This window comes from Poromitra crassiceps (genome assembly GCF_964638095.1).
Source record: "Poromitra crassiceps genome assembly, chromosome: 16".
NCBI lineage: Eukaryota > Metazoa > Chordata > Actinopteri > Beryciformes > Melamphaidae > Poromitra > Poromitra crassiceps.
Genome location: NC_139645.1, coordinates 6,038,848 through 6,066,833, shown reverse-complemented (window position 1 = coordinate 6,066,833; position 27,986 = coordinate 6,038,848). Strand labels below are relative to the sequence as shown.

The 27,986-nt window shown below is 47.0% G+C and overlaps 1 protein-coding gene across 1 annotated transcript in view; it reads left to right on the top strand.

Moving 5' to 3' along the window:
• Positions 1–27,986, top strand: part of znf609b (zinc finger protein 609b) — a 135,435-nt gene that overhangs the window by 106,852 nt on the left and 597 nt on the right. Inside the window, exons 5-8 of the mRNA XM_083652880.1 lie at positions 18,947–19,034; positions 22,802–25,256; positions 25,779–26,151; positions 26,715–27,116. Of these exons, the coding sequence (XP_083509006.1) occupies positions 18,947–19,034; positions 22,802–25,256; positions 25,779–26,151; positions 26,715–27,116 (3,318 nt within the window). The remainder of the gene's footprint in view (positions 1–18,946; positions 19,035–22,801; positions 25,257–25,778; positions 26,152–26,714; positions 27,117–27,986) is intronic.

The window sequence follows — 27,986 nt, the reverse complement described above, 5'->3', positions numbered from 1 at the left end:
ACAGATACAGGCGTGCACACAGATACAGGCGTGCACAGATACAGGCGTGCACAGATACAGGCGTGCACACAGATACAGGCGTACACAGATACAGGCGTACACAGATACAGGCGTGCACAGATACAGGCGTGCACACAGATACAGGCGTACACAGATACAGGTGTGCACACAGATACAGGCGTGCACACAGATACAGGCGTGCACAGATACAGGCGTGCACACAGATACAGGCGTGCACACAGATACAGGCGTGCACACAGATACAGGCGTGCACAGATACAGGCATGCACACAGATACAGGCGTACACAGATACAGGCGTACACAGATACAGGCGTACACAGATACAGGCGTGCACACAGATACAGGCGTGCACAGATACAGGCGTGCACAGATACAGGCGTGCACACAGATACAGGCGTACACAGATACAGGCGTGCACACAGATACAGGCGTGCACACAGATACAGGCGTGCACACAGATACAGGCGTGCACACAGACACAGGCGTGCACAGATACAGGCGTGCACACAGACACAGGCGTGCACAGATACAGGCGTGCACACAGACACAGGCGTGCACAGATACAGGCGTGCACAGATACAGGCGTGCACACAGAGACAGGTGTGCACACAGACACAGGCGTGCACAGATACAGGCGTGCACACAGATACAGGCGTACACAGATACAGGCGTACACAGATACAGGCGTGCACAGATACAGGCGTGCACACAGATACAGGCGTACACAGATACAGGTGTGCACACAGATACAGGCGTGCACACAGATACAGGCGTGCACAGATACAGGCGTGCACACAGATACAGGCGTGCACACAGATACAGGCGTGCACACAGATACAGGCGTGCACAGATACAGGCATGCACACAGATACAGGCGTACACAGATACAGGCGTACACAGATACAGGCGTACACAGATACAGGCGTGCACACAGATACAGGCGTGCACAGATACAGGCGTGCACAGATACAGGCGTGCACACAGATACAGGCGTACACAGATACAGGCGTGCACACAGATACAGGCGTGCACACAGATACAGGCGTGCACACAGATACAGGCGTGCACACAGACACAGGCGTGCACAGATACAGGCGTGCACACAGACACAGGCGTGCACAGATACAGGCGTGCACACAGACACAGGCGTGCACAGATACAGGCGTGCACAGATACAGGCGTGCACACAGAGACAGGTGTGCACACAGACACAGGCGTGCACAGATACAGGCGTGCACACAGACACAGGCGTGCACACAGATACAGGCGTGCACACAGACACAGGCGTGCACAGACACAGGCGTGCACACAGACACAGGCGTGCACACAGATACAGGCGTGCACAGACACAGGCGTGCACAGACACAGGCGTGCACAGATACAGGCGTGCACACAGATACAGGCGTGCACAGATACAGGCGTGCACACAGATACAGGTGTGCACAGATACAGGCGTGCACAGATACAGGCGTGCACAGATACAGGCGTGCACACAGATACAGGCGTGCACACAGATACCGGCTCTCCACAACAACAACAACAACGCGCCTCGCTAAGACACAAAGCACTGCTTTTCAACCCTGCCCGTCGGGAAACCACGTCGGCCGCGTTCCCGCGGCGCGGGTCCGAGTGAAACGCTACACGCTCCCCCACAGTATTCCTCTCTCTCCCCTTGCACATTGAATCTAAAGATGTATCACTACTCGGCACTATCGGGCTTTTCTTCTCTCTGCTGCTGGCCTGGTTTCCTCCGCCCGTGTGTGTGTTGTGCATGTGGCGTAATAATGCAAACACCTCATCTTCAAAGCAAAGCCCTCGTGCTCAGCGGCTCCACAGGCACGCTGAGCACCAACCCGCCCCAGACGCCCACGCATCTCCACAGTGCAGCTTGTTTGCCGGGTCCACTTTGAGAGGAACAGAATAGAGCAGGTCCCTCTATACCTCATCAGCATTCCCGACGCACAGTCCCTGCTATTGAGTGCACCCTCCCTCCCCCTCTCCCTCTCTCTCTCTTTTTGATTTTTGCTCCAACTCTGGGCTGTGTTGTGTGATTCACCCCTATCCTCCTCCCTTCTTGTTACCGAGCAGCATCACCACCCCTTGACTCTGTTTCCAAGCAAACGGGGGGGGAGAGAGAGAGGCGAGTGCGAGGCAGGGGGTTGGGCGCGCGGGGGGGCGGGCGAGAGACAAGGCTACTTCTGTTAGTGACACAAACCTGGCTCGCAGCCAGGTCCAGTACTATGTTTGCCTCTTTCACTTGCCTCCCATATAGAGAGATTGACCACCCCGGGTACCCCCCCAGCTCCCCTCCCCCCACCCCCTCTCCCTCCCTGCCCCGCCCCTTTCGCTCCTCTCCAAGCTGTCTTGTCTTTTCCCCTACCCGCCGCGCCGCTGTCTCAAAGCTGCTATTTTGGCTGGAAGAGGTGGTGGTTTTTGGCCTGATGGAGCTATGTTTTCATGTGATTCTGCTCTTATCTGGCTCAGTGGGGGAGGAGAGGAGTGGGTGAGTGATGTTAGAGGGGCAGTCATCTCTGCTGGCGTAGAGTAGACCACAAGTTGTTATGGTCTTCTTCTTGAGGAGCTGTAGAAACCTGTAGGGTTTCCACAGAGTCGCACATCCCCCTCTCTCTCTCTCTCTCTCTCTCTCTCCTCTCTCTCTCTCTCTGAAGCCTGTGTTGTTGTTTTAATCTGTCGATCTCCCAAAAAGACTGATCTCTATCGCAGAAACACACTGTGGGGCAAGAGAGGGTCATGTGATGAAGAAACATCCGTTTGATAAATGCAACTATAAATGTCTCTCTCTGTCTGAGACACAGAGTGTTGAGACATCGCCTGTTAGACAGAGTGTTGACACGCAGACTTTATTCCCATATGACTTTTTTCCCTTCCTTCTTTGAGTTAGCTATGCTGTTTGAAGATGCACATTCATTGCTGGCAATGATTGTTTAAAGGGACAGCTCACCCTAAAATCCAAAATACATAATATATTCCCTCTCACCTGTAGTGCTATTTGTCGTTTTGTGTTAGTTGTCTTGAGTTTTGGAGATATCGGCCGCAGAGATGTCTGCCTTCTCTCCAATACAATGGAACTGGATGGCACTCGGCTTGTGGTGCTCAAAGCACCAACAAAATACATTTGAAAAACTCAACAGCATTGTCTCTTTCCAGAAATCATGACCCAGTTACTCAAGATAATGCACAGACTTTGTTGTGAGCAGTTTCATGTAGGAACTATTTTCTTTTGCAGTCCCATGTAGGAACTAGCTAGCAGCTAGCGGCTGTAGTTTATGCAAAAGAAAATAGTTCCTACATGAAACTGCTCACAACAAAGTCTGTGGATTATCTTGAATAACCGGGTCATGATTTCTGGAAAGAGACATTGCTGTTGTTGAGTTTATCAAATGTATTTCTTTGGCACTTTGAGCCCCACAAGCCGAGTGCCATCCAGTTCCATTGTATTGGAGAGAAGGCAGAAACTCTGCTGCCGATATCTCCAAAACTCAGTCAACTAACACAAAACGATATAGATGGATAAATAGCACTACAGGTGAGAGGGAATATATATGTATTTTGGATTTTAGGGTGAGCTGTTCCTTTAAGAAGTTTGTGTGATGCTAGACTGCAGTAATTGAATGACATGCTGCTGCAGAATCCCTATAGTAAGTGAGTTTTTAGATCTGACTTAAACAGTCGTCGTTCCCCTAAGTTACGAGAGGCTTGAACATCTACAGGGTGTCTCTGGGGAGATCTGTCGTTGACTCCCGTAGCATTACGTTCAACACAGCGCATTAAATAAACAACACGACGCTGTGTATTCTTTCTACATCATTTTAACGGCACTACCCCATAACAACCCCTGCTGGCTGGCGTTCAGATGGAAGCCATCCAGGCGCTACTCATCATATCAAGCTGCAGCGCCGCCATTCTGCTGCTCTGCTTCTCCTTAAAGAGAGCCACGACGAACAGACGGCCGCTCTTTGTGGGGCGGCTGAACAAATGAAAACCAAATGAGGAAATCAAGGCGGAATAGAAACAAAAAACACAGACCCCCACCGCCATCGCAGAAACAGCCTGATTAGCAGTGAAGTTGAACAGTCGCCCACTTCTCTGCATGACAAGTCTCATACAGAGCTGTTTAGGCATGCACGGTGTGTATGCACGTGTGTGTGTGTGTGTGTGTGAGTGCGTGCGTGTGTGTGTGTGCGTGCGCACACGTGTGTGTTTCATTTAGCATGCCAAACAACAGCTGCCTCATCACCTTCGCCTTTCAGCCTTGTGGGAGTAAATGAACAACAGACTGGTCGTAATTGTCTGCACCTCGCCCGACTCAAACAGAGCCAGAGAAAGGAACAGACGACTCAAACAGAGCCAGAGAAAGGAACAGACGACTCAAACAGAGCCAGAGAAAGGAACAGACGACTCAAACAGAGCCAGAGAAAGGAACAGACAACTCAAACAGAGCCAGAGAAAGGAACAGACAACTCAAACAGAGCCAGAGAAAGGAACAGACGACTCAAACAGAGCCAGAGAAAGGAACAGACAACTCAAACAGAGCCAGAGAAAGGAACAGACAACTCAAACAGAGCCAGAGAAAGGAACAGACGAGGAGGAAGCAGGCGACACCAACAGGAATCTTGGCCCACACGCGGCCGAATGAATTGTTCGTCCGGTGTAAATCTGAGCACCGAGGTAACAACCTCTTTGTGCCGTCTTTTGCCAGGAGGTAAAACAGTAGCGTGGCTCTATAATAATAATAATGTGAGTCAGAATGGCCCGTAAAGGTCTGCATCAAAATCAGCCCATGTGAAGCATGCAGCAGCAGCAGCAGCCCTGTGTGTAGGAGAGAGAGCGCTGAATATGAGGTGAAGTGAGAGAGCATGTCATCCAGTCAGACAGTCTGGGGGCGCGTGAAGATTTAGACGGGGTTAGGAGGGGGGGGGGGAGGAGCAGGGTTAGGAAGGGGGGGGAGGAGCAGGGTTAGGAAGGGGGGGAGGAGCAGGGTTAGGAGGGGGGGGAGGAGCAGGGTTAGGAAGGGGGGGAGGAGGGGCGTATCTGAAGGCACCGGCTCTGACACAAATCCCCTTAGCACAGACGAGGAGGCAGTGGCAGGCAGTGGCAGCTCTACCGGGGTCGCGCCTGGCGGAGCGGCTGGGGCCGACCCCTCCCCGGGCTTAGCATGCTGATACCTCCAAAATGTCATCTCTGAAACGCTGCACAAGTTTATTGCTCTTGAAACGCAGCCCAGAAACGCCTTGGCTCCTGCTCCCGGGGTAGAGAGGGGAGCACAGAGAGGGGGCCCCTTCGGCCAAACACTACAGCTCCGTGCCAGTGCCCCCCCCCCCCCCCCCCCCCCCTGTTCACCCCCCCCCCCCCCCCCCCACACACACACACACACACACACACACACACACACACAGAGCAGTGTCGACTCCGACCTCCAGTGCACAGCGGGGCTATTCCCCCTCGCAGGTCCCAGCCGTTCTTAAGCGCCTTAATAGATAAATAAGACGGGGCTTGTTTTGCGAGAAATGTTTGTCTGGTGAATTATTTACGCGACATGCGTTACATCACTCTACGATTTTTCTAAAATGTTGGCTTTAGCGCCGGAGTTGAGAGGTCTTTGGCGCCGCGGCGTATAAAAGACGGGTCCCGCGTATGAAACGGATCTTCTTGTATCAACATTCGAGGGGTGTTTCTTTTTTCGCTCCTTTTATTTCTCGAACCCTGTCGAGGCGGTCGAGGAGGAGAGTATCCTATGAAAGGGGAGCACTTGGCTGTGAAGCTGGTTCGCTCGCTCGCCAGCAATGCTTCCTTGCTCTTTTGAAGACCACCTGTCAGAGGCCTCATTGAAATGTTTTCACAAAGGCGAGCTAGCGCGCCGCGGTGCGCTGCGGTGCCGTGAACTCACTATAGAAAATGACCTTGAAGTAAAGAGTGAGCATTGACAGGGAGGCCTGTAGCCCTCTGCAAGGCCAATGAGCCAGCAGCAGCAGCAGCAGCAGCAGCAGCAGCAGGAGGAGGAGCAGCAGCAGGAGGAGGAGGAGGAGGAGGAGGAGGAGGAGGAGGAGGAGGAGGAGGAGGAGGAGGAGGAGGAGGAGGAGGAGGAGGAGGAGTGCAAAAATCAATGATGAAAGAAGAACTACAGTTCACAGTAGAGGACACGCCGAAGACGAAAGAAAAATGTGATACGTGCCCTTTAACTTTATCTCTCTCCTGCTCGCTCTTAATTCCCGTAGACGCAACCTCCTCCGCGTTCCATCCGACACCTCCGTATATTATCAAGAGGCGGCCATTTTCCAGAGTCGCTGCTGCTTACTCCTCCCCCCCCCCCATCCCATTTGGAGTCGGAATGTCATCGCTCGCTAATGATAGTCCCATTCTCATTGGCTGACAAGCGCATTCTTCCATGCTCTTAAATAGTCTTGAGGAGTAAATCATACGCCCGGAGGAATTGTTAGGGCCCTGCCAAAAAGGTGGTCATGAGATGTCGTCTGGTGCTATATACACGTCAACAACCCGTTTGAGTCATGCGCCTTTTGGCAAATGTGTCTGTTCATCTCAGCGCCATCTAGTTTCAGGAAAAACCACCCAGAGGGGTTTGTTTCAACGTTGTTATTGGCCGATTTACCCCCGGCTTGACATGAAAGCAAACTCTTCTTTTCCACCTGACCACAAATTACCAGCCCCGTAATAAATGCATGTAAACTAGAGCCCCGACCGATATATCGGTCCACCGAAATTATCGGCCGATACTGGCCCATAACCGATATATCGGTATCTGCCGATATGTTGGCCGATATTGCAGATTTTTTTTTATTTTGTATTTTTTTAGTTATAGACAGCATGTTGTGTGTATTTGATCTTTTTTCTTCACTCAAGTTATATTTGATATTTGTTCTATTTGTGTTTTTCTATTTCTAGTTATTTATCATTATTAAATTCCCAGTGAAGTTTACTGTTTCATTGCATTGATGTCATTTTGGACAATAGAGTTTGATTGATAAGCTGTAAAATATCCTGCCTACATTACATATCTCAAGTCATGTCAAGTCACATCTTTGTCAAGTGTTGGATATTTGAGGGATCATTGCAAAATAAATTGTGTAATATAATGTGTATATTATATTAATAATATAAGAATATCAGCCGATATATTGATATCGGAATTTTTTTTACTCCCTAATATCGGTATCGGCGTCGGCCTCAAAAATCCAGTATGGGTCAGGCTGTAATGTAAACTCAGCATATAGACGTGAGATATGTATTTTCACACGCATGGCTGCTGTTCTGTGAGCGACTCCCATTGTCACGAGTGAAGGAGGTGATTTCTGTGTGTGCTGCACGCTGCTGATAATGCTGTGGCCATGTGGAAAGCATACTAATGTTCTCCTTCTCCTTGGCCTCTGCGTGCTGTAAGGCAAGGGGAACTGACCTTCTCACGGGACGTTACTCTTGTCAGAGAGAGTGACTTCGCACTCTCACCCCTTATGAACTGGAATGCATCGACGGGGCGCTCTGGAGATTTCCACCATAGATAAAAAACCCAAAGGTGACCAGACCCTTTATGTCATGGTTTTTACATTATTCTTCAAACGTCTTCTCTAGACAGGCTTTATATAGCCATGCTTTTAAGTGTTTGCCTGTTGTGTAGTCATTTCTACCCCAATTCTCAGTGACTTATGGCTGACATTCTTACTGTACGTTTTACTGGCCTTAAAGGATAAGTTCACTCAAAAATAATTTCAATTCAGTCATTATCTACTTCCATGCCGGTAGAAGGTCGGGTGAAGTGAATGGTGACCAACTTACATAAAAAAAATAAAAAAACATACCGCTAGTTTGGCATAATTCAATATGATATCTGATATATGATCATATGAATATTCACTTCGATTTGATTACGATTAATCTGTCTTCGATTCGATTCCACGATGCATCACGATGCATTTCGATACAGCTCAGTATTGCACTATCACATCCTCAATTTTCTATATTATTACTAGAGCCCGACCGATACTGGATTTTTGAGGCCGATACCGATATTAGGTAGTAAAAAAATTCCGATATCGATATATCGGCCGATATTCTTATATTAACACATTCACTGCCAGCCGTTTTTTTTTTTACTGTAGGTAGCTTCTGCCAAAGGGTTTTTTTGAGGATTCTGGCTCATTTTACAAGAGCCGAGGATTATTTTCTGCTTGGACTTTGTGAACACAAAGTTCACAAAAGTACTAATAGAATGTGTGCTTTCTCTGTCTAAAAGAGTTAGTTTGTAGAGTTAGTAGTTATGTAGATATTAGCCGTTGAGTACAGCATGGTTTCAGCGTCTGAGACTGAAAGCTGAGATAATCGCAGTTTTGTGAAATTCAATCAAACAGGCAGAACAGTCACTTTAACCATCTATTTTGGGCATCAGTGAGATATCAGACATCTAAACAATATAGTTCTGAACCCCCTCTCCTTCAAACTCCTCCCTCCGTGGGCGTGTCTGGTGGCTTTCAGCAGCGTTTGTCACAAGCGAGTTTCTACTGCCTGTCTGAGCAGTGAGCAGCCTCCCTCCCTGGCGGCCCCCTCGTCGGCGAGTCTGGATGGGGCTCACTCGTTTCTTGGGTTTGAGAGCTTTGATGAAGCTTTGTGCGATTCTAGGCTTTATGCTGCGTGTTTCAAAGTGTGTTTTGCACCCAGTCTATTTTTGGAACCCCCCACCGTTGTGCGCCCGTGTGCACCAGCGCGAAAGCGTTTTCGCCTACAGTATGAGAATGAGGCTCGTTCGTTTCTGGGTTTTCGGTTGAGCTCAGCTGGAATGAAGCTGCGTGCGATTCTGGGCTTTCTGCTGGTGTTTCAAAGGTGTTTCAAAGTGTGTTGCACCCATAATCTATTATGCAAATTTGCAATCCCCCACCGCCAGCTCCCAGCGCGAAAGCGAAAGCGTTTTCGCCAATCCATTTTCATGAGAATGGCTTCCTCAGGCTGCTTTTTGCTTGGCTTCCTCTAGTCTGGAGAGCACTGTCGCCACTTAGTGGGTGGGTGGAATGGGTTGTACACGTTCGGTGGCTCCCATATTTATATAGGAGATGTAAAAGCGTTAGATGCACGTCCCACCGTCAAATTATTATTATTTTTTTTTGACGACTCAACTCGTCATTGGCAGTGAACGTGTTAAATATACACATTATATTACACAATGTTTTTGCAATGATCCCTCAAATATCAAACACTTGACAAAGATATGACTTGACATGACTTGAGATATCTACTGTAATGTAGGCAGGGTATTTTACAGCTTATCAATCAACTTTATTGTCCAAAATGACATCAATGCAATGAAACGGTAAACATCAGTGGGAATTTAATAATTATAAATAACTAGAAATAGAAAAACACAAATAGAACAAATATAAAATATAACTTGAATTAAGAAAAAAGATCAAATATACACAACATGTTGTCTATGACTTAAAAAATACAAAATAAAAAAATATCGGCATATCGGCCAACATATCGGCCGATACCGATATATCGGTTATCGGCCGATAATATCGGTGGACCGATATATCGGTCGGGCTCTAATTATTACTGCACATGGCTACTTTTTTATACAAGTAGTCAGATAAATATCATCTTTTTTTACTTAGGAAGTGCTTTAAAATCTGAATGTCAACATAAATTTAAACATAAACGATTCAGCGATTATCTGTCAACGATTCGATTCGATTCACATGTCTGCATCGCGATGCATCGATTAAACGATTAATTTTGACACCCCTAAGAAATGCCAAGTTGACTTGAAAAGACATCATTTACACCCTGTTTTAGCTGAAATCTTCCATTTGTAGGGTTCAAGATTCAAGATTTTTTTATTGTCACTCCATGGTACAAGTATCACGTGTGAAATTCTTGTGCTGTGGACTCCGTTTACAACATAGTACAAATGTAGGCATATGAGTGCAAAAACAACAACAGACACAACAAGCAATAAGGCAGTATAGTGATAAGACAAGTCAGAGACAGTGGCATATTCACTGCACATAGGGCACATGTCGTGTGCATACTTTAGACGTGCTTAAACATTTTAAATTCGGCGTATTTGACATACAGGTGCAAATAGCATATTCCTTATTAAACATACAATTAAACTCGGCGTTTTAAATTCGGCGTATTTGACATACAGGTGCAAATAGCATATTCCTTATTAAACATACAATTAAACATTAGACATACGTAATTCTACGACATTCTAATGTTTGTAATACACTTATCAGCTCTGCTTTCAAAGTGCTATATAGCTTTTTTCTTCTTCTTTTTTTTGCAAGCTGAGCGAATATTCAAATAAAAAACTGTTTTTGTGGTTTATGTCACTGCATTGCACTGTGCTGTCGTATATACAGTAATACCCACCATATATATAATATAATACCCACCATCTCCGCTGCAATAAGTGACTCACGACATTTGTCCCTGAACTCCCATCTGCCCGGGTTTTGATATGAAGTCAATCTTTCTGACGTTACAGTCTGACACTGACATCGCCGGACACGCTGTGCTTGTATTTTACATGCTGTGACTGCAGAGAAGCTTTGAACATGTCCTGCTGGAACACGCTCCGACACTCCAAAGCTCCAAACACTTCATTTATCACTCTTACTATTATTGTTCATGGCAGCACCCAGCTATCCTTCATCTTCTCCCCATAATCAACACTGACACTGTTTTCTCCTCATTGTTCTCACTGCTCTATCTCTCCATGCAAACCTCCATGAATGAACGTTCTTATTGCTGAGGAGGAACCGCTGTGCAGAAAGACTGAACACTAAGAGGCTTCGAGCATGTATTTATTAGCCAATACATAATGACATCAGTTATCTCACTGTGTGCAAAAGGTGATGATTATCAGTAGCTGAAAGCGTTGGTGATTGTTGACACGAGTACGGCTCAACTTGTTTAGATTAATCTCTCTGGCAAATAAAAGGGCAAACAGGGAACTGTCGTGTTGACATTTGTGGGAATAGTCTATAGCCCGACCGATACTGTTTTTTTTAGGCCGATACTGGGGAGTAAAAAAATTATGATATCGATATATCGGCCGATATTCTTATTATATATATATATACCGGTACACATTATATTAAAAAAAGTTTTTGGAATGATTCCTCAAATATCAAACACTTGACAAAGATATGACTTGACATGACTTGAGATATGTCATGTAGGCAGGATATTTTACAGCTTATCAATCAAACTTTATTGTCCAAAATGAGATCAATGCAATGAAACAGTAAACTTCACTGGGAATTTAATAATGATATATAACTAGAAATAGAAAAATGAACAAATATATATAACTTGATTTAAGAAAAAAGGTCAAATATACATAACATGCCGTCTATAACTTAAAAAATACACAATAAAAAAATATCTGCAATATCGTATAACATATCGGCTGATACCGATATATCAGTTATCGGCCAATATCGGCGGACCGATATATCGGCCGGGCTCTGGAATAGTCATATAACGTAAACAGCCAATCGTCAGACGTGACTGGATTTGTCCCATTTTGGACGATAACAAAAGGCGTTTTGACACAAGGGGCAGTCAGTGAAAACGCCATTAACCCCGCTGACGTCGTGTCGAGCTGGAACAGAGCAGAGGTCAACCAGTGAACCCATGATGGCCCCGAGCAGACTTCACCAGCAGCAACACAAGAGCTGATCAGTGGGCCCCACTAGGGCCTAATGAAACGTGTTGAGGGGAGGGGAGGAGGGGCCACGGAGCCAGTCACCCATGCAGCAGGCACAACCCCCCCCCCCTGATCCCCCCCCCCTAGCAATAGGCTTTTATGCAGTAATCATATACAAGTACGCAGCAGCAGCAGCGGAGGTGGGTGTGCTACCATTAGTTGTTGGGCAGCATTGAAAAGGAAACTAGTGGTCAAATCGCAGGCCAATTTCTCTCATTAACGCGGGCTTCACTCAGCGCGGCCTGACTGACCCTAATGAGAGTGACGCAGAGGAGGAGGAGGGGGGGGGGGGGGGGGATGGGTGCTGCTGGGAACAGCCGTGCTCCAAGCCACCATCTCACCACCACCACCACACTCCTGTTTCAGAGAGGTTAGCTGTGACTGTTCTGCTCCTCTGACATCCAGCCTGCTGCTGCTTCCTCTCTACAAACACATCCAGTGAGCAGAGAGAGATCATAGCACGAGCAGATATACAACCAACCCCCCTGTGTGTAAACACAGAGTAGGTGCAGCCGGGAAACGCATCTCTGTGTCGTCTCGTGTAATCCCCGCTCTCTGCCACCGGGAAATTGGGTTTGTTTTTCTTTTGTCGTACGCTCACTATGTTTAGACAGGCTTGACATTGACATATTTGTCCTGACTGTATTTTTTATTATTATATTGTTCTTAATCCTAGGATGAAAGCTTACAAACAGATTGTTCATAAAAATGTCTTCGAGCTTTATTTGATCCTTTAATTTATTTTTTGTCATACTACCCTAAAATTCTATAAATCTACAATCCCCTTATCAAGCCCCTCAGTTGTTATTAGTCTAGTCAAAATGATTGTTGTAGACCAGTGGTTCCCAAACTGTGGTCCTGGGACCGCTGGTGGTCCGCGAGGCCCCACCTGGTGGTACTCAAGAGCCTTGCTGACTGCCATCAGCCCTATCGGCAAATGGCAAGGGCAATAAACAAGCAGCCTAATTGTTATTTTAAACGTCGATATGGACACAGAACTTCACACTCGGTGCATCCCTAGGTGTTATTTAGCATTTCTGATGCTATTGCGTGGTCAAATGAGTGAATTTTATTTTCTGAAAATTGTCCCCTTTATAGGAAATGGTAATTTGGTTATATGGTGGTACTTGATAGTTTTCACTAACACTAGTAGCATCAAAGCTATTTGAAAATGCTTCCCTGGCTCCTCTTCACAGCATTACCTTCTTTTTTTTACTCAAACTGTGCCATGGCTGTGTACTCAGCATGTCAACACATGGTGTAATAAGCTGGTGATGAACAGAGTCATCGCTGCCCAATGAAGGAAAACTAGCATCTAGACAAGCTACATTTGGGATAAGTGCTTGTGTGCACTGTAGGGTAGCAGTCATTGTATTAGTTGATGTATAATAATAATACTTTATGTAATCATTCAGAAACCACGCCCAAAACGGGGGAAAACACAAACTCCCATCCAATCCTGGCGTTCTCCTATGTCACGTGTTGCACACAAAGATCATATATACGGAAGATGAACACTCCAACTTACTTCCTTGATGGCTAGATCCATATTTTTCTTCTCACCAATTCTCAATGGCTTCCTTGTTTTGCTCGGAAGTACAAAAAAAACTTAATTTGTGTGTTTTTTTTTTGTTGTCTGCGCAGCCCCACCACACAACAGCTTTTAGCTCCGTTTAATTCAAGGAAAATGACGCTGGTGTGTGGAAGTGAATGGAGAGCTTACCCCCGTGATGGGCGCGGCCTATTTCATGCAGTGTGTCTATCGTGCTGTCAAGTTTAGAGAGCATTATTATCTTAAACAAATATCCAGTATGGCTTTAGGGAAAGATCAGGTGGACAGAAAGGGTATTGCACTGATGAGGTCAAATGAGTACACACAGGCATATTTAATGCTGAGAAAATTGGCTTGTGGGTGTCAGAAATGTCGAGCGAAGATCATCAAACTCAGTAATTATGTCTCTTATTATATTATTCCTACTAATGCAGCATAACCAGCAGGGCTGTATTGTGCAACCGTGCTTTAGATTTAAACCGTGCGGCGTGGAAATAGAACTTCTGACACTCTGGTGCAACTTCTCAAGCACTCAGTAATGAAAAGCCAGTTCATTTATGAAAGAGAGATATTGAATAAGGCCTGATGATGCTATCTGCAATAAGCCATTCATTCACAGTGCAATCTATACAGACACTTAGCCTTCCACTTGCAGTTATAGTGGTGGTGTACGATCCAATCAGAGAGAAGCGGCACGATGTCACATGACGACTAACTGTTAGTTGGCCATGATTTAGACTAAAACACGTGTCTCTATATTAGGGGTGTCACGATACACGATATTGGGTTCACGATAACGATACGATATTTTAACAATATTTTTTTGCGATCAATTTGTAAGTTGAGGGGGCATCCTCATCCTTGAGGGGGAGTAATGTCACCATGTTCATCCTCCGTGTCTGTAACGTCCCTCGTCTGTTCAAACAAAGCAATGAAAAGGAGAGCGAGCACGCAATCAGATGCAGATCAGTGCCACCATGTTCAGCTTCTTTTTCTCGCGATATGAGATCTCATCTCAACGATACATATTGTCACGTTTTGATATCGCGATATATATCGTGGGACGATATATTGTGACATCCCTAGTCTATATATAAACTCCCACAGATGACAGTTACATGAGCAGGAACTCATCAAGTCCAAGGAGCTGCTGTCTGTAGAATTCAGACAGCATTGTGAGGAGGCAGAGATCTGGGGGGGGGGAAGGGTTTAAAACAATGTCTCAAGTGTTGGGAGTTCACAAAAGCAGTCATTTAGAAAATGTGTGGGGGGGGATATGGAACTAGCCAGACTCTTCCTAGAGCTGATTGTCTGAGCGAACTGAGCAACCAGGCAAAAATGATGACAGCATGCAGACTCTGCAAAATGGCATGTTGGTAATTATGGCAGTGATGAAATGAAAAGTCACACGTCACCTGTAATGTTCAGCAGCACTACAGGGTTACAGGGGAGGATGTGTTGGTAACAGGCACTGGTTGGTTACCACGGGGGTTTCTGGAGCAGCGGTTGGTTACCACGGGGGTTTCTGGAGCAGCAGTTGGGGGAGTTGCATGTGATGCGTTTCCAACTGTGCGGTAATAATTGATTTAATTGCTTATGACTCGAGAGTAATACACTGCATAGTTTGTGACGGCAAGTCATGCTCTTAACATTAGGGGAGGGATAATTATGGTTATTTTCGGAGTTTTTGTTTTCATGCTGGCCAGTTTTGATCAAGTGTTAATTCACGGTGGATCTCTACCTGTCTGTAATTCACAGTTAGTGCTGCTCTCCAGTCCAGCTGGACCTGCACAAAGTCAAACAGTCACAAACCCAAAATGCAATTAAAACAACACCCTTTCAGGCGTCCGGGTGGTGTAGCGGTAGATTCCCTGCCGACCAACGCGAGGGGCGCAGGTTCGCATCCTCGTGTTACGTCCATACAGGCTCAATATTGGCTGGTGTCCTGCGGGAGGGAAGCCGGATGGAGGGTATGTGTCCTGGTCGCTGCACTAGCACCTCCTCTGGTCGGTCGGCGCACCTGTTCAGGGTGGAAGGGAACTGGTGGGAATAGCGTGATCCTCCCACGTGCTACGTCCTACCGGTGAAGCTCTCCTGCTGTCGGGTGAAAAGAAGCGGCTGGCAACTGCGCATGTGTCGGAGGAAGCATGGTGCTAGTCTACGGCTCTCCACAGATCGGCAGAGGGTGGAGCAGCGACTAGGGCAGCGGGGGGGAATAAAAACTTTAAACACAATTAACACTCACACCGCAATTACACGTTTTTAACTGAACCCCAAACCCAAATCTGCCTAAAGCCTGACATCTAGTGGTAAGAAGCATGCTACTGAAATTACCATCTGCTATTGGCTGATCTTTGGTACTAGGTGATATCACTTGTCAGGATTAGTTTACTTTACAAATTATTACACATTTCAGTGGTAATAGTCTATTGTTCCCCCTCTCTTGCTGACTGGCTTACTGGTTGCCGGTCTCGTTCATATCATGTTGTGGGGGGAAGGGGATTTTCTTTCTACAACTTGAAAGTGTTTGAACACACACATCCAAAATCATTTGCATTGATGAATTTAAAATCAACTATATAAACAAATGATAGTAGATAGATCTTGCTTTTTGTGGGGTTGATTGGATATAACTGATCAAATAGTACTTGGAACGGTAACAATATAATTCCATCAATGTCCCTCCCTAATCGTACACAGACGGTCCAAAAATGTGCTAAACGATTATTTTTCCAGTGCGAATTGAACGGCCCGAATCCTACCTTGAAAATCAGTTAAAGGGCTTTTTTCCCAAACGCATGGTATGAATCTCTAAGCTGGTGGCTGGAGAAAGCAGGGGGGGGAAGGCTTTATATCCTGAACGACATGAAAGGCTAGTCATTCATTTGCTCTCGCCTGATTTACATCCTGCCACAAGCAGCTGCCAGAGCCATTTTGTGTTGGAGTGTTTGGAGAGCCTGGGGGGGGGGGGGGGTGGGGGGGGGCTTCAGAATAGGTCTGGGTTCTTTTAATGTGACGGAGATCTGAACTCGAGGACCCTCTTTACTACCCGACACGCACACGCGCACGCACACACACACACACACACACACACACACACACACACACACACACACACACACACACAGCATTCCCAGTTTGATCCAGCTGATTGACCCAGAACCATGGAGTGGTCTTTCCAGGCCGGAGCGTTCGGGAACAGACTTTGCGGTGGCCAAGTGTCGTCAGGTTCTCGTAAACTTAAATGCCTTCTTCTTGCGCTCGGGCGACAGCGGGAGGAAAAATGTCTCGTCTGTGCGGGAGGGGAACAGAACAGATAGTAACGCTGGGGAGGGTTATACCATTGAAGAGAGGAAATGGGGGTGAGAGGGTGGGAGAGAGAGAGAGAGAGAGAGAGGGGGAAAATGGGGTGAGCAAAGAGAGGTTTCCTGAGCTAATCAAATGCTTGGGAGGAATGGAAGCTGCCAGCCAGCATTCCTGTGCCATTAGATAAGTTAGCTCACTGCAGCCTCCGGTTTCTCTGCAGTGCTGAAGTCACCATAGGGGAGTGGGTGGGTGGGGGGGGGGGGAGGGGCTGTAAATGTGGGTGGGTGCGGGGGGGGAGGGGCCGTAAATTTAGAATGTTTTTGTGCATGCTGCTCCTAAGCTGTCCAAAGCTGGCAAAAGTCGCAAATAATATCATGAAGAATCTGCCTCCACCAGGCTGTTAATCACAAACACTCTCATCACTATACTCACTCTGCTGAATTTTGCATTGGCACGGACTGTACCGACTGCAGTTAAATAGCAATCGGAAGTGCACGCTTTTTGGATGGGAATCTCAAAGCGGACGGATTTTTGTACAAAGCGGACATTTTGATGATATATCTCGCAAGGCTTTTAAGCAGATGAACAGTACGTTTTATTTATTTTTTGAAAGAGAAGCGTACTACACAGCGTGTTGTGCGATCTCTCTCAGCTGTAACTAATCTTGGATTTTGAAATGCGGAGGTCAAGTATGTCACTCCTGCTGCACACAGGTCGCGAGTGTGTGGATGGTCTTCTAGCTGACACAGAGTGCCAGCACATTCACACCAGCCACATGGCAGCTCTAGCTTCTCTAAGTCTGACACATTGCAGCGATACCAGTGAAGTCAAGGACATTCCTATGTCAGGTCCAGGCAGCACTTCCCCTTTCTGACGCTCGGAGCAAACGTCTCCTCACCGATCGTTCCTCGCCTCGTTCCTCAGTTCCTCGCGCCCCCTCAGTCACAGACTGCCAGGTTGAATCATTCGTGTCATTCGGTTTCACCGACCTCGTTGCTTTGTGTTTTGAAGACGCTCTTTCTCATGCGTGTTCCTCTATAAGTAGGACCATATCTTCTCCATGGTTGCACTTCATTCTTCAGCTGTAAAGTGAGATAGAGAACAACAAAATGTATTTCCGTGGAAATAATTCCCCTTCGGGGAAATCTGCTGTTCTGTGCGCCGGCTTATTTAAATGGATAGGATGTTCTTCAGTCAGTATTCCCCGGTAACCTCGGTGGTGTGCTCGTTCTTTAGTGCGACCGACTGCCACTTTTCTATACAGCGGAGTGCAGAATACTCAGCTGAAGTCTAGTGATTCTTTTCAATATTGATTCATCTGTCTGGTGTTTTCTCAGCGAATCGATGAGTTGTTTGGTCTATAAAATGCCACAAAAACGGGTGAAAAACGTTGGTCACTTTTTCTCCACAGCCCAAGATGACATCCTCAAATGTCTTATTTTGTCCTGCTCACCAAGAGTCCACCACCCAAATATATTCAGTTGTCATAGAAGACGAAAGAAACCAGGAAATATTCACATTTAAAGGAACACTCCGCCCATTTTCAACCAGCTTTGTATCATTAGAACATCAGTAGTATATCAGAAAACTGTAAACGGTTTTGAAGTCTGTCATTTAATTTGACAGTTATTGAGTGTTAAAGTGTGGACCAGTGACATCATTAACTCAAATCAACTCTCAATAACTGTCAAACTAGATGAATGATGAATAGTTTGACAGTTATTGAGAGTTGATTTGAGTTAATGAGTTATTAATTTGAGTTAGTGTGGACCAGTGATGTCACTGGTCCACACTTTACCACTCAATAACTGTCAAATTAAATGACAGACTTCAAAACAGTTTACAGTTTTCTGATATACTACTGATGTTCTAATGATACAAAGCTGGTTGAAAATGGGCGGAGTGTTCCTTTAAGAAGCTGGAACCAGCGAATTACATTTTGTATTTTTTCTTAAAATTAGTCTAAACGATAAATCAATTATAAAAAATTGTTAGTGATTAATTTTGTTTGATCGTTGACTAATTGTTGCAGCTCCCGAGTCCTGAAGTCACCGCAACAGGTTTACTGTACACAGATTAGAAGATCATAAATCAGTCTTGCATAACGACACCGTGAAGCAAAGATCACTGCGTAAGGATCAAAGATCGTTGATGCAACAGAACAGCACTTCTGGCTCTCATTGTTAGCGCAGAGTGTCGGCCCCATAAAAGTCTCACTCTGTTAAACAGTCTTTGTTGTGGGTGCTTAATAAAACGGTATTCCCCCGATTGTCGTAATTTATGAACAATAACTGACTTCTTCTTCTGTTGCCCTTTCTCATAGGAATGCTGGTGGTCAATGTCACTTGGAGGAACAAGACGTACGTGGGCACCCTGCTGGACTGCACACGGCATGACTGGGCTCCCCCGAGGTAAAGATCATGCATCTGTTCGACCTCTATCGCCCCCTGTTGGAAACCAGGAGTCATCGTGACATTTAAATCAAATCAAATTGTAGATTCTTCTTCTGCGGCACGGTTTAATGTGATGGTCCAGGAACTTGTCTGCTGGTTTGAAAAATAAGGCTTACCTGCATAGATTGTGAATAGCTGCTGTAGGCCTATATCTTACCGAGAATCTACTGTCACACGCGGGAGTTCTAAATGTCAAGGGGAAAAATAGTATTCCTCCATGATCGCTATGAATCATTGATGCTTTCTCTATCCCGGCCACACTTGCTCTCTAACCTTTTCCATTCGCTGTGATATGAATCTGCCGTATAAGCGTCGGCTCAAGGATACAGCCTTGTGTGCGCGCCGCTTTGCCGGGCGTGTTCAGCAGGAACTCGCCCATCCCGAGCTCGTCTTTATCTCCAGCCCGGGGAAACAGAACACTGTGCCTGCTGCTGACATCCCAGGAGGAGGTAGCAGCTAGAAATCGAAAGCTCCTCTCTAACAAGCCAGATTGCAGAATCCAATTATTGAACTAATAGCTTTTCCTCAACACTGTATAACCTTCTCCATCACAAAAGCATGCAGTTTCTTAGATCACTGTTATGTGTATGTGTGTGTGTGTGTGTGTGTGTGTGGTAGCTTAAGCTGTTTGTAATTAATGTTTTTTTCTTTTTTCTGCCTTTTTATGTTAAATGTGTGTAGAGTGCAAAATAACACAATACAAACACACGGTTTGAGTTAGAATACCTGCAGTGTGTCTAAGTGTAAATGTAAATCTATATTTCGAATGTACTGTTCAATGTTATTTATGCATTAAAGCACACCTGGGCGTCCGCCGGGTAGTGTAGCGGTAGATTCCCTGCCTTCCAACACAAGGGTCGCAGGTTCGCGCCCCCCGTGTTACCGCCGGCTTGGTCGGGCGTCCTTACAGGCACGTCTGCGGGTGGGATGCCGGATTAGGGGTATGTGTCCTGGTCGCTGCACTAGCGCCTCCTCTGGTCGGTCGGGGTGCGCCTGTTCGCGGTGGAAGGGAACTGGTGGGAATAGCGTGATCCTCCCACGCGCTACGTCCTGCCGGTGAAGCTCCCCGCTGTCAGGTGAAAAGAAGCGTCTGGCGACGGAGGGAGGGAGCATGGTGCTAGTCTACGGCTCTCCCCAGATCAGCAGAGGGTGGAGCAGCGACCGGGGCAGCAGGGGGAAATTGGCCAAGTACAAATGGGGAGAAAAATGGGAGGAAAATCAGGCAAAGAGAAAAAAGAAAGGCACACCTAATATGGAAAAGAAGGAGAAGCTAAATCACAGCAGCAATAATGGCATTGCTTTGTTCAGTAAGTGAGCTTTGCTGGGCTGTATTTGCACCAAGATACTCTTACAGTGTGCAGCCACGACTACATTAGGGGACACACTATGAATAATTCAGAAAGCTTTCAACAGTCTCTGAATATAAACTCCGGCTCGCACACTGAGTAATGAGTCTGAATTCCTCTAGTGCTGTCTGTCAGACGCACGGATGTATCCACACATCCCCTGCTGCCTGCCGGGGCTCAACTTGTTTGGAGAGACTAGCGGGGGGAAGCTGTGTGACTCATCTCACCGCGGAGACTCTCTTTGTCACAGATTGTTAACCTTCACTACTGTGCAGAGAGACGATTATACACGGTTACCCCTATAGAGACACCAGGCCCAGAATGACTGTATGTTATCACTACAAAGCAGGTAGAACGTACACAGCCCGTGGCTTTTTGAATTAGCCTGAGGCTACTTGTCATTATTTAGTTGGTAATTGTAACCTGGAAGGACAAATGTTTGAATTGAATTTGTTGGGAGAGTTCTGTGACAGGTGAGAGACAAAATAATACTAGACAATTTAGTGTGATTGTTCATTATGGGTTCAAGCCTCAGATGGACTCTGTAGTATTCTGCTCTGCTGCTTCATCTTCGTTACTAAGTTTACGTTATGATTTTCCTTGCACTATTTTCTCAATTTCCTGCAAGATGGTATATAATAATTGTGACATGCTATTTGGCACAATGATTTAATTGATAATGGTGTGTGTCAAATGCCCAATGAATATTAGGGGTGGGAATCACCAGATGCCCCACGATACGATATTATCCCGATACTTAAGTCACGATACGATAGTATTGTGATTTGCGATATGCGAGTATTGCTATATATTGAGTATTGCAATATTGCGATATATTGTGATTTATTACTTTTTTTCAACTGCAAATAATGTCCCCAGCGGAAAAAACGTTGTCACCTTCTGTTTTGTCTAATGAGATAAAGTTTCCAGTCGGTTCACTTCGATAATTTTTATTGCAGCAAAATGGGACGGACCAACACTGTCGTAAAAGCCTGTCATAAATGTTGCATGCACTTGATATTTTGTATAATAAAATATCATGATACTTGGCATTCGATATGATATATTGCCCACAAAATATCGCGATACTACTGTATGCTGTTTCGATTTCCCCCCCACCTCTAATGAATATGTACTCAAACTGCCAAAAACCTGCCCAGTCATGCCAGTGAAATTGAGAATGAATGTACCAAAATTTGGTACATCTTGAGTAGATATAACCAAACATGTCTGCAAAGGCAAGACCACCAGCAAGACCACCACAATGCCAATATGTGACACTTTTTTTTTAATAATTTATACCTTGGCAATGAAATGTCATGAAATTTGGACACATATGCTCTAGGGCCAAGTATAATTTATGTGAAATTTGGTTCTGAGTCTGGTTGTGGCCGACCACATAATAGCTTATAACTCAAGTTGGCTTTGCACAATCAGTGTCAAACATCTGTGGAGTTTTATGTGGAATATTGGCACCAAATTCATCAAGAATGCCAAATTATTATACATTACCCAGAGCAATGTTAATAAAAAAAATTATCCACATAAACTCACATGAAACTGTGAGTGTCAAAAGCTAAGCTGAATATTCCCACAAAGCTCTTTGCCTCATCAATCTTGAATATTTAAGTCTTCAACATTCCTGGGCTTGAACCCCAGCACCACTTATTGTTATTGCACTTACATTTTGCAATTTTGGCATATTAAAGTTGCACAAATTTCCAATTCTGGTATGGTATTATGGCACCTTTAGGTTGTTTTTGAAATGTGTCACTGCATTTGGTTTTCCTACCATTAATATTTCAACTCCTATTTTACATCTTCAATTCTACAAACGCACGTCATCGTCATACATTGCAAATATGTCCAAATCTAACTGCAAATTATGTTGCAAATTATTTTTTTGTTGGAAAGAAAGTCTAAAAATATAAACTGATTAACAATTGGACTCCATCAATGTATTGTTTGTTGTTCTGTTTAAGTAGTACATTGGAGATAAGTATGATATGACTTTCTCATTTAGTCCATTGTAATCTCCTTTTGTGCATATTTTTCCTTTGCCTCATTCAGAATAAAGCTCTGGTACAAAGAGTGGTATTATATAATAAAGCTCTGGTACAAACAGTGGTATTATATAATAAAGCTCTGGTACAAACAGTGGTATTATATAATAAAGCTCTGGTACAAAGAGTGGTATTATATAATAAAGCTCTGGTACAAAGAGTGGTATTATATAATAAAGCTCTGGTACAAAGAGTGGTATTATATAATAAAGCTCTGGTACAAAGAGTGGTATTATATAATAAAGCTCTGGTACAAAGAGTGTTATTAGTCTTTAAGTTAGAATATTCTTAATGGTGCTTTTTCTTGTTCCTGCAGGTTTTGTGAATCTCCCACAAGTGACCTGGAAATGAGGAACGGCCGAGGTCGAGGCAAGAGGATGAGACCCAACAGCAACACGCCCATGAACGAGAACAGCAACTCCTCCGACAACAAAGGCACCAACAACAACAACAAGACGCGCGCCGCCTCCAACAGCAAGGGCCGGCGGGGCAGCCAGACGCCGTCGGAGCGCCGCACGCCGCCCAACAGCAACACGGAGGACATCAAGGCCAGTCCCTCGTCAGCTGGGAAACGCAAGACCAAACCTTCAGCCTCCGACATGGAGCCCAACTCCAGCTCGGAGGACACTAAAGGCAACAAGCGCATGCGGACGAACTCCAACAGCGGCGGCGGGCTCGGGCCCACGGGCCTCCCCATTCCTTCCATCAAGACGGAGCCTCTTCCGCCTCCGCTGGACCGCAGCTGCCCCTCGCCGGTCCTCATCGACTGCCCGCACCCCAACTGCAACAAGAAGTACAAGCACATCAACGGCCTCAAGTACCACCAAGCGCGGGCCCACAACGACGACGACATCAAGCTGGAGCTGGATGGCGACAGCGAGTACGGAGAAGACTCGACTCTGCACCCGGAACCGGGGAGCTGCAACGGAGGAGCGTCCATCTCTCAGAAAGGATGTTTGTCTCCGGCGCGTTCGGTCACCCCGAAAGGCAGGGGCTTCGACGCGCAAAGTCCCTCCCCGTCCCCCGGCAAGTTCGGCTCCAAGCAGAGTAAAAAGAAAATGGCCGACGTGGATCCGGAAATGGGGGCGACGCCGATGGACGGCTGCGAAGACGGGCCCTGCCTCACCGACGAGGCCAGTAACGACGGCATCGACGATAAGAGAGGGCCGCCGGACAAGTCCAAAAAGGCCGGCAGCGGCACGAAGGCCGACAAAATGGCGCAGAAAAACATGAAGTCCCCGCGACCCATTGGCCCCGGTTCCGCAGCACCGCCGCAGCTCTACTCTTTTCCGCCGGGAAACCCAAACACCTCCCCTGGGATGATCCAAGCGATCCCCAAGAGTCCCCAGATGAAAGGCACGCAGCCCAAACCTCCCGCCATCGGAGACCCCGCCTCCAGCACCTCCAAAGACAAGAAGAAGAAAGACAAGAAGAAGAAAGAAGGCGGGAAGGAGGCGGACAGCCCCAAGCCTCCGGGAAAGGGCGGCAAACTGGAGGAAGGGAAGCTTCCGTACCCTGAATCTTCTGACCAGGGGAATAAGGGCGAAGGGCTCCTCAACGGTTCCTCTGACCCGCACCAGAGTCGCTTGGCCAGCATCAAGGCAGAGGCGGACAAGATCTACAGCTTCTCCGACAACGCCCCCAGTCCGTCCATCGGCGTCGCCAGTCGCATCGACGGCAGCGGGATGCCACAGCCGCTCACGCCGCTCCACGTAGTGACCCAGAACGGTGCCGACAACTCCTCAGTCAAGACCAACAGCCCGGCCTATTCAGACATCTCGGACGCCGGCGAGGACGGTGAAGGGAAACTAGAAGGCATGAAAGTCAGGACAGAAGAGCAAGCCATCAGGGAAAGTGTCAAAAAGACCCTCTTCCCAAACCCACAAACGGCCAACAAAGAATCTCCGTACTATTCCGGCTACGACAACTATTACTCGCCCAATAATTACGCCAACCCCAGTCTCAGCGGGCCCAACGCAGGCGCCCCATCGGGCGAAGGACCGGTTAAGATCAAAAGAGAGGAGGACCAGGACCAAGTTGAGGAAAAAATCAAGGTTGAGCCTCATGAAGACCGCAAACCTGAGAGCAGTGCCTCTGTCCAACAGCAACAGCAGCAACAACAACAGCAGCAACAACAGCAACAACAACAGCAGCAACAACAACAACAACAGCAGCAGCAACAACAACAACAACAACAACAACAGCAGCAGCAGCAACAGCAGCAACCGTCGGTCATCCAGCAGCGTTCCAATATGTACATGCAACCGCTCTACTACAACCACTATGCCTACGTCCCCCCTTACGCGTACCATCCCGACCAGGCCTACCATAACCACTTGATGAACACCAACCCGGCCTACCGGCAGCAGTACGAGGAGCGGCAGCGTCAGATGGCCGAGCAGCACCGCGCCGCCGAGAAGAAGTCCGACGTGGCGCTGATGAAAGAGCAGCAGCGCGAAGCCTCCATGAAGGAGGAGTGGAAGCCGAAGGGCCCGATGCCCCCCAGCCTCTCCAAAGCTCCCAGCCAGGCGGAGCTGCTGGGCAGCAGCAAGACGCCACAGGCCTCCAGCAAAGCCAGGGACTCTCCCTCCGAGCAGCCCTCCTCCAAAGCCCTGGCAGCCATGAAGGGAGAGGAGCCCAAGTCCCAGCAGGCCGAGGGGCTGAAGATGAAGCTGACCGAAGGCGGCGGCCACCACGGAAAGGAGGACTCCAAGCAAGGCCTGGAGTCCAGAGGACAGACGGGAATGGAGCAGGCTATGTGGTACCGACAGGTAAATAAATGCAGTTGAAAAACATCCGTTGGTGATTCTGTGAAACTGAGATTGTTGGTTTATTTAGTGTTATTTCAATATATAGGGTAGATGATTATTTATAGGGACGGGGTAATTGGGTATCGTTTCATATTTTTCTATACCGGTGCTAAAATGATACTTCTAAAATGGTACCGGTGCCTAAACAGTGCCTGAAACGGTACTTTAAGAATAAATAAAGCAGATTTAAACTTCTTATTTTTAAGAGGCTGTAAAGAGGATTTCAAACAATAATTTTACGTGTTGAAGCCCTAGAATGTTAGTGAAGGTGCGTGCAGCGCCGGTTTCGGAGCACCGGAGGGCGGATATTTCACTCAGCAGCTCGGGCATGGCACCTAAATGAGGCACCTAAATCTGGGTTGCAATTCGGTACCGGTTGTAAAAGTACCGGTACCATATTGGTACCGGGTTTCGGTACCCAACAACTATGACACTCGGCTGCTTGCTAATTTTGTCCAACCCGTTGGCCTTTCCTTCCTTCAGCAGTACCCGGAGAGCCAGAAGCCCCAGTCAGAAGATGAACACCAGCAACAGCAACCTCGGTGGAAAGACGAGAGGGACAGAGAGCGGGAACGTGATCGCAAAGTAAAGGACGACAGACCCGCCAGGCCCAAGGACAATAGTGCTGGTCCCAAAGAGGACAGCAAAGAGGGCCCTGATCCCAGGGTCTCTGCTGAGGACCACCGGGCCATGAACAAGGACCCGCGTTCTAATGCCCACATGCAGTTCTCCTCACCACTAGCACAGCACCAAGGCTACATGCCCTATATGCATGGCTACCCCTATGGACAAGGCTATGACCCCAGCCACCCCGGATACAGGGGGATGCCCTCGGTCATGATGCAGAACTACCCAGGTATGATGTCACATTGAGTTGGTATGATGTCACATTGAGTTGAGATGATGGTAAAGGTTGGAGGTCTTTAGGAAAAGAGTTAATTGGTGACACATTTCCAAGCCATAACTGTGAATAGGTATAATCAGTGTAGGAAATTTAAAAAATATTTTTGAGGCCATTTTTGCCCCCACTGTCTAAAAACTGGGGGCATTTGCAAAATTTTGGGTGCACTTAAAAAAATAGTAATTAGTCCATAAAGTTGCTAAAGCGTAGTGTGAACAACAGCGCTGTTTGTGTGAGTGTGTTCTTCATCCTTGTCTTCTGGCAACCAGCTTGCAGGTGCTGAGTGTGTGTTAGAGATGGAAGTTAAATTAATTGAATGAAAATAAAATGATCTAAATATTGGGGGCAATTTTTGCCCCTGGATCATGGTTTTTAGGGGCATTCTGAGATTTCTTAAGGGCATTTTTGCCCTTGCCCCTGGCTAAATTCCTACACTGGGTATAATCGTAGCTATATCATTTGCATTATGTACGCCCCTGCCCTCTAGTTGAACACCCGATTCTCCTCATCACTCCTAGGTTCTTACCTACCTGCAGGCTACCCGTTCTCTCCGTACGGCGGCAAAATAGCCGGGGGCGACGAGGGCGGCGACAAATCCCGCGCGAGCCCCACCGTCAGCAAGTCGGCGTCGGACTCCAAGGCCCTGGACATCCTGCATCAGCACGCCAGCCAGTACAAGAGCAAGTCCCCCACGGTGGCCGACAAGCCGTCCCACGACAGGGAGCAGCAGCGCGAGAGGGAGCAGGAGCGAGGGGGCGGAGCCGGCGGGGGGGAGCGAGAGCGGGAACGCGAGCGCGAGAGGGAAAGAGAGAGAGACGTGGACCGGCCGCGCTCCTCGCCCTCCCAGCGCATCATGCCCTCTCACCACCACCTGGGATACCCGCTCCTCTCGGGGCAATACGATTTGTCTTATGCCACAGGTCAGTCTCCTCCTCCTCCTCAGTATCACTTGGTAGCATGTGACTATACATGTAGAGTAGACACAGAAAAGGTATCTTATGACTTTATTTGGTTAGATTACTAATTACTACAGATCACTGATATAAAATCTAAACTAGGACATATCACTGATAGGCATACATTTTCCAACTCACCGTAGGTCTCTCCTCATCAGCTATTGTTGCCAGTCAGCAAGCAGCAGCCCCCTCCCTCTACCCACCAGCACGGAGGTGAGAACGGTAAGAGACACCCCCCCCCCCCCCGCCCCCTTAGTTGGAGAGACAGGTGAAGGACTGACATTGAAACGAAAACACAAGCCCCTACTGAGAGACAGATATTTGGACAGACCGGTGAACTGTCAGCAATGCTGGCAAGCCAGACAAATGCGGATGGCAGACACTGTGCTGTGCTGCGCTGCACATAAACAATGCCACAGCGAGCTCCAGTCAAATAAATAAATACATAATCATATCATTATGAGCGCTGAGCAGGCGTCGACTGGGACATATTCTGTCAATGTGGAGCAAAATGTCTCGTGGTCCTGGGTCCATTGAATTTGAACTGAGAATAATTGCCTCTTTTTCGCCGTCCTTGTAAAAATGTTGATGTCGCAGCCCTCAGAGGCAGCAATCTGTAAAAAGGCTTAGCCAAACAAAAGCCCCGTGTGCTACGCTACAGCTAGCCAAACAAAAGCCCCGTGCTACGCTACAGCTAGCGAGCACAATGTGCAGTGCAGCACTCAAGCTCCCCCGGCTCATCCATCCTAAGCAGGTCCTTTGAGGACAAGTGGATCACAGTGTTGATAATAGAGACATGGAGCCGAGCACAAGCAGACACAAAGCTGGCGCAGC